The following is an 11,820-nucleotide window of genomic DNA, read 5'->3' as shown; positions in this document are numbered from 1 at the left end:
TAAATTGCATATTTCCGTTTGATAACGTTTAAAACATGATTAATACACTCGAGGTCATAATTGAAAATACGGATAATGTAGTGTGTAACCTCCTATTTTGTTCCTTCCTTGCAACTGAAGTCAGTTATAGTCTGCCTGCGATTTCTCTCAGAGTCCACGCACACGTGTTAGTTCCCAGGCACTCTTTCCGTGGCTATCACTTTCTGAAGTGGTAGTCTGAATTAGTGTCATGGTGGTCACCCGTGACCGGAGGATACATTCTCAATGGAGTCACCGTGTTAACGGTATTTGACCACCTAAGATATTTGTATATTATACTATCTTCATATTTGACCTGAGAACACAGTTTGTTCGTTTATTATCCTTGTCGCACTTAACGCGTGATATTTTTTATATATAATCTATGTTTGTCTTTTTTTAAAAATTCTCATGAAAAGAATTTTATGAGGTGTCAAGGTTATGTAAAAATTTGAAGAGAGTCGCATCGTGGTAAACCGCTTCCCTACTGCATGCTGCAATTAAAATGGTTAAAGGCGTAAATGGACGAATACCACTGATATTTGTGCGTGGTTCATAGTAACTTTACACTGGGGATATGTAATGTGTGATTAATAATAATATGTGATTTGGGGATATGTAACGAAGTGTACAGTACTTCAGAGTCGTAAAGATATTGATCTGCCAGTGACTGCTGGTTTTCCAATGACATCGTCAAAGGATTTTCATGATTCTTGATGTATGTGTTACGAGTTGAGGACTAAAGTGAGAACTGACCGAGGATTCGTTTGGTTGACAGAGTGAAAGAGTTTGTTATTTGTGGACGAGCTGATGTTTGTTTCACCGTCGGGATTCACAAGAGGAATTAGCATCGTAACTTGTCAAGTTAGTGCAGCTCGAGTGGCAAAAGAGTACCGTAGTGGAGTTGATATCAGCAATTGGAATCGACAAGATATGAGTTGAAAGTATTGAATTAACTCGGTATACTAAGACTTTAGTATAACATATTACCCAAATGAATTTGGATGTAACAAGTGTTAAATGTGAAATATTTTCCCGGAATCAAAGTGCGGAGGAGACAACAATTAACGGACTAAGTGAGATTCCATCTGGTACACACACACTGTGTGTGTGTGTGTGTGTGTGTGTGTGTGTGTGTGTGTGTGTGTGTGTGTGTGTGTGTGTGTGTGTGTGTGATATGGATTCTAGAATACTGCACGATGAGGAATGAAATCGTGGCCCTTGCATACTCTCAAAATTAGTCCAAATATGGCGGAGGAGATATGTGTATGTGGTCCAAATATCAATTTTCCGGAATTATTGGATAACCAGTTGTAGTGGTTTGAAAAAGGGCGACTGTTTTTTTTTAATTGAAAGACCCATGGTACTTGCACATGACTCGTTGAAAGGTTAAGAGTCACGAAGGAGAGATTAGAAAAGGTCTCCGAAAATGTACAAAAAGTATCTGTACTTAATATATGAATTAGTGATCGGATTAAGGAAGACAATAATTTGTAGGAAAAAATGTGTATGCCAATAAACATGAGTGAGTGCAAAAGACACGGTTTCAGAAGGATATGCACGCAGTTGATATCAAGGATATTATTAAATATTTCGAGATTAAATGGCAAAGTTTCCTTTATTCGCATCAACATAGCAATTTCAAACAAGATGTATGAAGGGTACACTTTTGTAGCAAATATAAAAGAATTAAAAACCACTCTACTTCTACTTTGTATCATTGAAAAGGTGAACTATCTGACCCTGAATGGACAGTTTAGAAGACTTTAAAATTGAGATAAATAAGCAGTTTGCAAATTAAATATAAAATATTTTTTATGTTAATATTATTGCATCTTAGAAAAAGAACAAAGGACCGCATACAAGAAGCGAACTCGGTATCTCCGCTTAATAGTCGACCGACTTGGTCACACAGTCTTTTTTTTTAAATAATGTTTATTTTGGTCCTTACAACACATATTGGGTGTTACATAGTTGAGAAATAAAAATAGAAAAAAGTAAACCTAAACGTAGATTTATATATAATAAAAAAATATAATAATTATTGGTACGAGTCCTGTTATGTTAAGAGCGATAACATAAAGGCTGGACATAAGAATTTTAACTCGCGAAGATTGGGCAGTCTACAGGGGAGGAGAGCATTGCATAAAGTGAGGAACGATATTCTTTGGTTCGGAAATCCCACTAATCTACCTGAGGTCATTTGAAGCAACTTTTTTCTTTACGAAAATGCAATCCGTGGCTTTGTTTTCGGAGTTATTAACGAAAAACAGTGATCAATGAGATACGAGCGCGAGAATCGCAACGCGCGTAGTCAATCGATCGAGAGCAACGTGCATCGACCGCAGAGCGTGACAGGAAGAGGAGGGCTTCGAGCCGCTTTCGAATCAATGAACAGCGTGAATTTTCCGAATTTTTTTTACAGTGATACTTTTACGTAAAATGCTGTGCATCCTTATTTCAAGATGTCTGAAAAATATTGACTAATTTTTTGAAGCCGAAATAATAAGTAGTTCAACCGTGACAACCGTTTTAATTTTCTGGTGTGCATGTCACCTCATGTATATCATATGAAATTTGTACAGTGAAGATAAACGTGAAGATAAATAAAAGAACGTAAAGGATTAGTTTGTTCGACAAATGTGAAAAATATTATTAACAAGAAACCCACCTATTTAAATGTAAATCTACTTCATGATGTGCCAGGAGGTTATGTGCCAGGAGAGTAGTGCATTGACCTCGTGCAATGTATGATTAACTGCACAGCTGATCAATATACGACGGTGACGAATAGAAGGATATCGCCAGGCAGGTTATTCCAACGTCCACTTTCACTGCATTATCACAAAACACTGATCACTTATTCAATAATAATTAGCGACGAACTTTCCTGGGTTAGTATGTGCGGCTCTATTATTGATGATATGCCATTAATGCTACATGAAGTTTTGTTTAGGAGCCTTTTTTCGAAATGTGACTAATGACTGTGGGCTGTGGACAATGTTGGATTGTCTGGATCTAGGATTAACCTGATGACTAGGTTGCTATGTGTGAATGTAGTTTGATTGTTTGGCTTGAATGTGCGTTTGATTATTGGCTTTCGCTTGTGAATGATCTGTGGATATGGTTGCGGATGTCTGATTTACTAATTTGTTTAGTCTCTCTCTTGAGTTAGTGTTGAGGTATTTGGGGGAATTTATGAATTCGTAGTAAGTTCCAAATACAGTTAGTTAATGATGTGATTTAATAACGCTATGTTGGATGTGTTTATGTGTAGTTCGTCAATGTTCGTGATAGCTGTTTCTGAGGTTTCTGTTAATTAGTGAGAAGGATTTCGATCCTTTGTGGTTTATTTTTTGAGTTGATTTGCCAGAATTTTTCCGATATGTTTCGGAATTCGGTGTATAGTCTTTTTTTGATAAATTCTAGTATCTCCGTTGCTATTTTATGTATATGTAATTGTGCTTGTAGGGCTTTCTTTCGGAAATTGTGGATTAATGAGATAATGTAAGATTTGTCTTTATATAATCTGGATAATTTTGTGCCTCTGAATTTCCGTCAATTGTCAGCTTATTTGTGGATGGGGACAGTTCTGGTGATCATGTTTATGATTGTTTGTGATAGGTTATGCTGACTGTCAATTTACTGTATTCAAAGGTTGTATTGTAGACGTAAATTGTAGGTATCGTAGATACGAATCGTTTCCATATCATAGCTTTGAAATTAAATTTGGTGGGTTCTGGTGTGTTGGTTGAGTCTATATTATCGGATAGGGTGAAGCTTTTTATGTATTATATTGCGTTCTGGTTGCCGTTATATGGAAGAAATTAATTTAATACTAATTTGTTGTTCGTGTTATTTACGTTCAGTCTGAAGTTAACATTCATCTGGAATGAACCAGAAGGGATAAATGTTGGTTCCAGTGGAAGTAGGATGTTTCCGGGCCCGGCGACTAGCGCTCGCCAGATGGTGTGCCGTGCTTTGCTCCCACGCCGGCGAGCGCGTCCCCGGGGCTCTCCTGCCACACTTCACCTCGTGGCGGGAGAGACGGTTTGGCAGGCTCTCCTACCGAGCGACGCAGGTGTTCACCGGGCATGACTGCTTCGGTGTCTACCCGTGTCGCATCGGGCGGGAAGCGACGATGGCGTGCCACCATTGTGGCACGGAGGAAGACTCGACGCAGCACACGCTGGAAGAATGTTCCGCCTTTTCAGCGCTGCGCCGAATCCTAAAACGGGAAGTCGGTCACGACCTCGCACTCTCCAGCCTAGTTGGGGATATGCTGGAGAGCCCGAGGAAGCGGGCGGCAGCAATCTCTTTTTGCGAACATGTAATGTCGCGGAAGGAGGCTGCCGAGCGGGATCCCGCCCGACGGTCCCGGGGCCAGCGTGTGCGCCCACGCCGAAAAGCCTCGAAGGTCCTCGGAGGAGGACCTCCCCTGTTGGGAGTGAGGGGTGACGAGTAGACTCAAGGAGACAAGGATGAAGTATAATCATCCAATATACTCGCCATCCCCCCGGCGGCCGCTATGATCAGGGCGGGGGCCCTGGTCACCTATCGCGCGGTCGCCGTGTCGGGGCGGCGCGGGGTGCGACCCCTCGCGATGCCAAAGCAAATGGATTGAAGGGGGGAGAATTTGTCTCCCCCCCCCCGGAACGCGAACGGCCACTCCTTACCATCTTGATGGTTGACCAGGTGAGGGGGAGCCGCGGTAGTGTTCTTCAAGAGTTCCCGTGGCTCCCCCAATTGAATCGCCAGAGATTGGATCAGCGTCCGTAGGTCGCCGTGGAGGTTTTAGTGGGTCAAACCCCACAATACCCCCGTCCCGCTACCCCGGGCGAAGCGGGGGTGTCTGGCGAGCAGATTTCATCCACGTTAAATAAAAAAAAAAGGAAGTTGTTACACATTGAGGTATAATGTAGTAGTTATTATCATTATCGACATTTAAATTTAGAAAGAGACTGTCTAGTACTTTGGTTATTATTTTTTGATTTTTATTATTTGTGTAAATGCTGATTATGTATGGATTGTTTCTGTTACTTAGATTGATTTTGGTTGTGTGTTCTAGGATTATTTTATTTTTTGATGATGGGTAGAGGTTATATGTTCATATTGAATATTTTTTCTAATTTGGATCGCGGTGCCTCCTCCTTCAATAGAGTCTTTAAAAATAGTTTTGCCTTTATGGTTAAGTTTGGTTTCTGAAATTAGTCGCAAGTATTGGAAAATTTCATTAGATCATATCTTCTACGGTTGGTGATCAGTGTATTGCTTTTGAAGACTATCCATTAAGGATTGTGTGTTAGAAGTGGGTGGGGTTGTGACATTATGAGATTGATCTTGTTTGAATTGTGTTTTACTTGAGTAGTGAGGTTTTGAATTTGTTGCATTAAAAGGTTGACTAATTCGGACATTGGTGGATTTTAATCTGCAGTCCTCTGATGGGCTGTTGCTGAGATTGATGATTGTCGGTCTCTGATTTTGTTTTGTTGCTTGGACGAACGAAAGTGAATCTGAAATTCTTCTAATGATGGTTGATATTTCTTCCTTTAATTTATTTGCTTTATTTGTTGTTCATTTTACTTAATTTATCAGCCAATTTAGGGAATGGGGCGGCAGCCTCTGTATAACGCTGGGTCTCCCGTGTTTGCACATGTCAGTGTAGACATGCTTGAATCTTTTGCACCTGGTGGGTGATTCTTGGCGCAATAAAGCCACCTAGATGGCATTTTGCACTTTATGCTGACGTGACCGAGCATTTGACCTATTTATTTTTTTTTATATGCAGGTGTTTGTAAAACAAACAAATATTTGAGGTGTTTGTAAAACTTGTTAGATAGATAAATTTGGATTTGTCTATCTTATCGTAATAGTATTTAGAAACTTTAGAGATTTCTGCGTTAGTAAAAATTATATCTTGGATTTCTTTTAAGCTTTCCTTTTCGAAAAAATCTCCTCTTACTGTATTTTGAATTTTGTATGAGTACGGTGTTTATTGAATTATGTGTTATGGTCGTTGAGGTGTACACTGTATGGTGCTCCTTGTAAATTTTTAATATGTTTATCATATGCCAGTGAATATTGTTTGAGTTGAGAAGATTAATGATCTCTTTAATGATGAGTTGCTAGGTGAAAGATTGGTTAATTTGAAGATGACCGGCTATTGGAGGATATTTTGGAGTTCTTCATCTTCTGCTAAGTTTTGAAGTTCTTCAAATTGATTAGTCAGTTGAATGAGACTCGTCTATGAATCATTTGTGCGGGGCTACTTGGAGTTTTTTGCCATCTGCCGAAGTGTCTCTTTCTCTCCCTCTCTCCCTCTCTCTCTCATCCTCTCTCCCTCCTCTCTCCCCCCTCTCTCTCTTGTGTGTGTGTGTCTCCCCCCTCCCGTGTCTCTCCCCATGTTTCATTATTGTTATTTTCCTTCGTTACTCTTGTTATCGTTTTCTCGTTATTGTTATATCGTTGTTTCCTTGGTATAAGGACGTCACAAGAGTATTATAATATTCTTACTTATTGTTGTACGGTGCGAACGCAGCATCCAAGAATACAGCAAAGGGTTCAGGAGAACGTTATAGGACACGTCTGATAGAACAATCGGCACATTTTAGAGCCACACATACTAACTCAGGAAAATTCGTCGCTAATTATTATTGAATAGGTGATAGTGCAGTGGAAGTGAACGTTACAATAACCTATCCGGAGATATATTTCTGTTCGTCACCGTTGTATGCAGGTCAGCTGTGCAGTTCATCATACATTGTACGACGTTAAGTCGAGCTTAAGTCGAGCTAAGTCGAGGTTAAGGCGAGGCCAGTCGAGCTAATGAGTGGAACCGGGATTCGTCCGCTCGTTGACTTGGCCGCTTTGCTCCAGCCGAGCTCGCCTCTCATTGGTCAGTGTTTTTCGTTAATAACTCGTTAACGATGCCTCGGAGAAATTTTTTCTAAAGCGCCTCTTCGTGAGGATCCCGATCTCCGTTTTGACGACTGCCAATTGGAGACCGAGATCCTCCATTCACCCGTTGACCCTGCGCATGACTGGATTCAGCGCAAGTTGTATCAACTCGGGATGACGTGCTGTTGTGACGGCGGCGACGTCGTGGCAAACGCGACGAAGAACGCCTCAACAGGGTGAGAGAGAGAGAGAGAGAGAGGGTGAAGAGGAGGAAGAGGGAGGGAGAGGGAAGAAGAGGGAGAAGGAGTGAGAGAAAGGAACTCGGGTCGAACGAAATTACCTGTAAAGGCAGCGGCGTACATTGCTAAGCAGCGAATAGTTTTCTGTACATTTTCCATCAACTCTGGAATTTTAAGAAGAGGAACATCGAGAAAGAACACGACACTGTTTAGATACGAGGTCCTTGAAACTCAGCGCTGATAGCGCAACAGATGTGGCAGATGTGGCGATGTGGCGACGAAGGATAAGGGCTAGAACTGAAGCCACGTTTTCCTATAAGGAGTGTACGAGGAGGCCCGAGTTTTCTTTTCGCGGTTCCAGAGTCAGTCGTTGCAAATCATTCTTAGAGTAAAGAACTCCCTAGTGCGCCATAAAATAATATCTTTTATTACCTAATTATCAATTCTTAGTGACCAGTGTTATTATTAGTGGTATTAATAATCAGTGATATATAAATTGTGGCAATTAATATCGTCCTTTTTAATCGTTTTACATTCTAAATTACATATACATAGCTTTACTGATTAATATTTTGGCATCAACAGAAAAATGTACGCTATTAAATATTAGCAATGCTTGCATGTCTTGGAGGATCTTCGAGAAACAGAATTGTCAACTAAACAAATTGGGAAAAAATATGGCGTTGGCACTAGAATAATCTAACGCCATTGTACAATCTAACGCTACAAAAATTAATACGTTTGTAGATAAAAATGAACGCGAACTTAAGCGACGAAAAATAGTAAAGCTACAATATGACGAAATAGATAAAGAATTATTATCATGTTTCGTACAAAGAAGAACACATGGTAATTGTATAACCGATGCTCTTATATTAGAAAATACGACGGAATTAAAAGAAAATTTTCCGTCATGTTCGCGATTTAAAGCGAGTCGTGGGTGGTTAACAAAGTTTAAAAGACGTCATGCTATACGCTTACTAAACATATACGGGGACAAAGCTAGGACAAAGCTTATCAGGATGCAGCAAATGCTTTTATGATTAATTTTAAATAAGTAATAGAGGAAGAAAATATAAGTTTGGAAAATGTTTACAATATAGACGAAAGTGGACTTGTATGGAAGGCTCTCCCGACGAAAAAGTGGCTCGGGAAGAAGAAAAAATTCTTAGTGGACATTAGGCGAAAAAAAGGTAGAATTACAATTGGCTTATGTGCAAATGTATTAGGCACACATAAGGTTATGTCTATTGTAATTTATAAATATAAAAACCCAACAGCTTTGAAACATATACTTTCATTACCTGTAACTTTTAACCATCCGTAAAACAATATCAGGAGAAGAAACGAATATCGAAGGATACAAGAAGAGGAATATTTAAAAATTATATATTTACCATCCAATACAACATCTATTCTTCAATCGCTGGATCAAGGGATCATAGAAAAAACAGAATTTTCCGGCACAAACTTTTGCAACTTGTTTTAACATATGATCAAGGAATAAATGAATTTTATGGCGATTGCATATTAGAAACCTGTATTGTCACTTTATCGTATTCGTGGTTGGAAGTTACAGAAAGTAATATAAAAAATGCATAGAATAAACTGCTATATAATAATAATCCTGCTAACCCTCCAATTCAATCAAACACGGGAGAACTTGAACCTGATTGACCAGACATGATGAGTGCAATTACAGGAGAGCAATGCACCCGGCACATGCCATACAATTTTTATTAGGCTGTGAGGAGGAAGAAAGAAGGAACAACAACGAATAAACAGAAGAACTGCAAGATGAACCGCATGGCAACAATAAATTCCGTACAGTCTTCGAGGAATTGACATCTTGCAGTGAAAAAGAACCACCTTTCATACAACACATGGTGGAGGCTTCAAAATTATATTTGTTGAGCAAGGAAAATTAAATAAGTAAGTGCATACGTATCTATACAATGGTAAAAATTTGCAGCCAATTTGAATATGAATAATTTACAAATTAATTTTTTTTACATTGTTTGTTATTAGTAAATAGAGGAAAATCATCACCTTTGGTTACAATACCAAACAATTCCAAGAATGATATGCAACGAAACTATTTAATGTAGAATATAATTTTGTACTTATCTAATTATACAATTTTTATTAATATGTATAACAATGTATTTTACCTATATAATCACAGCGATAATAAAATAAAATTGAATTACATATTAAGTATTAAGTAAATAAATGTAGTAATCGAAATTATATCGTGTTTAATTTTAATTTAATCGGAAATATTGGTCCAAACTATATCATGTTTATTTTTTCTTCCGGAAATTCGAGTCAAAGGAACTGCGGCGCGTGCCGCTGCACACGTGTCTACCGACTCCGTCGTACTTTACCATCGGCATAGCGAAAAAATCAATAAATTACTGGGCCGTGGCAACAGCTAGATTTCGTCATTTAGGGAGAGATTAGTGTATACAGGGTGTTCCACAATTATTTTAAGAGGCGAAAATGAGGGGTAGCTGAGGTCATTTGAAGTAACTTTTTCCTTTGCGAAAATGCAATCAGCGGCTTTGTTTACGAGTTACTAACGAAAAACACTGGCCAATGAGAGGTGACGGTGCGAGAGAGAGAGAGAGAGAGAGAGAGAGAGAGAGAAAGAGAGAGAGAGAGTCCGCGAGAGAGTACGCAGCACGAGGCTTTGACAGATGGTCGGGACGGACTCGAGCCGCGATCGAAGTATTGAACAAATCAAGAAGCGAGAATTTTCCGGATTTCTTTTTACTACGTAACAGTGATATTTTTAAGAAAAACGCTGTTCACCTTTACTTTAGAACGTCTGAAGAATATTCACTAATTTTTCGGACTCGAAATAATATGTAGTTTAACCGTGACAGTCGTTTTAATTTTCTGGTGTGCATGACACCTCGTGTGTAACATATGAAATTTTTAAGCAAGGTGTACAGTGAAGATAAACAAAGTACGTAAATGATATTTTACGTTAATGATATTTTATTTAAATAATTCCGTGTTCGAACACACAGTTCAACGAATGATTCGCAAAGCTAATTTAATATATAATAATCGTGTTAAAGGACGTAAGGGATATGTTTGTTAGAGAAATATGAAGAATATTATCAATAAGAAACTCACCCATTTAGTTGTAAATCCACTTCATGTATCCGACGGCGACGAACAGAAGGATGTCTCCGGGCAGGCATTCAACGTTTACTTTCACCTCTTGCCACCTCTTACTAAACACATGGAAACACATGGACCAGACGGTTATAAATATTATTGATACGACCTGCGTACTGATATAGGATTGGTCATGAGCAGCAGTTTTGGCGGAGGAAGTTTAATGCGTTTAACTATTCTGCAAAAACACCAGTATGAAAAATTTACACCACATTGAACGCAAATAAATACATAGATTTATTAGAAGATTGTTTAATTCCGTTTATAGAAGAAAACCGTGAATGAAAATATAATTTCTTAGCAAGATAACGCTACTGTACACAGTGCTAAAAAAATAATGGAATGGTTTTGGCAAAAAGATTTATCACTTATAACGTGGCCAGCACGTTTGTCCGACTTAAACCCCATAGAAAACGTATGGGGGATCTTATCAAGATTATATTAAATAATAAACAGTATAGTAACGTTAAAAAGTTGGAAATCGCTATAAGGCAAGAATGGGATAAAATTAATGTTACTACATAACAAAAGTTAGTTTGCAGTATAAAGAATATGGTATGTGAAGTAATAAAACGTAATGGTGGAACTATTAATTACTAATGTTATAATTATTGTTTTTTTTATAACAGTGTCTTTATATGTTTATTGCATTATATCTTGTATACCAAAACTATAGATGTTCTTTTGTGTTTATAATACTGGTTTTTTGTTTTTTATTGCCGTCTAAATTTTCAACTTAATTTTAATGTTAGTAACAGAGTACTAAGTTTTTATTATTGAAAAGATACTAATGCTCGTATGCAAGCTTCGTTCACTGTAGCCTCCACTTTGATTTGGAAGGTATGTACTCAGCATCCTCCTCGTTTTCCTCGTCTCCCTTGTCCAATAGGGATTATATTATGTTTACTATAATAGTAGTAAGTGTTTGTTTTACTCCAAGCGATGCTAGTATGGGCTCCGTTTCGCGAGTGCATGAGAACGTAACATAAATATACATAGAACAAGATAATAAAAAATACTTCTTATTTTTTTCATTTGTTTGGCGGAAATAATGTTTTTATAGTCATTGTAATGCACCACATTATAAATAAATTTTTTCTTCCATTCCAAGCATTATATTGATTCGTTTATAATGACGCTGTGATAGTATTTATTTATTTATTAATGCTTTTCAGTTTCAGTCTCATTTAGATTTCTTGTAGATGAATGATACTGGAGAAGAGCTATCATTATCTTTAAAGTCGACAATATGATACATTGAAGAATATATACACATTTCGCTATTTGTTCCCTCATAAAATTATAGAATATATCTGTGACTGCAAAGAGAAAACTAGAGAATATAGGATTTACATATTTATTCGAAAAAAATCTAGGAAACAAATTCGATGAGCTCATAAATATAATGCAATTTAATCGAAATTAATACAAAGAATTAATGATTGTAACTTCAGACGAATAATTATTTCGAAAGTAA

General features: G+C 37.9%; 1 protein-coding gene and 1 long non-coding RNA gene across 2 annotated transcripts in view; both read left to right on the top strand.

Annotated features, from left to right (window-relative positions):
• The first annotated feature begins 59 nt into the window (after positions 1-59).
• LOC117219499 (neural cell adhesion molecule 1) overlaps positions 60-11,820 on the top strand; it is a 46,694-nt gene continuing 34,933 nt past the window's right edge. The window contains exon 1 of the mRNA XM_076527040.1: positions 60-284. Within this exon, the coding sequence (XP_076383155.1) occupies positions 230-284 (55 nt within the window). The 5' untranslated portion in view covers positions 60-229. The remainder of the gene's footprint in view (positions 285-11,820) is intronic.
• Positions 4,986-9,401, top strand: LOC143260667 (uncharacterized). The gene is made up of 2 exons (XR_013034951.1): positions 4,986-9,086; positions 9,183-9,401. It is a non-coding gene; the product is annotated as an uncharacterized LOC143260667 (long non-coding RNA).

Source organism: Megalopta genalis, chromosome 16 (assembly GCF_051020955.1).
Source record: "Megalopta genalis isolate 19385.01 chromosome 16, iyMegGena1_principal, whole genome shotgun sequence".
NCBI lineage: Eukaryota > Metazoa > Arthropoda > Insecta > Hymenoptera > Halictidae > Megalopta > Megalopta genalis.
The sequence above is the reverse complement of the archived record's forward strand: the minus strand, read 5'-3'. Positions and strand labels throughout refer to the sequence as shown.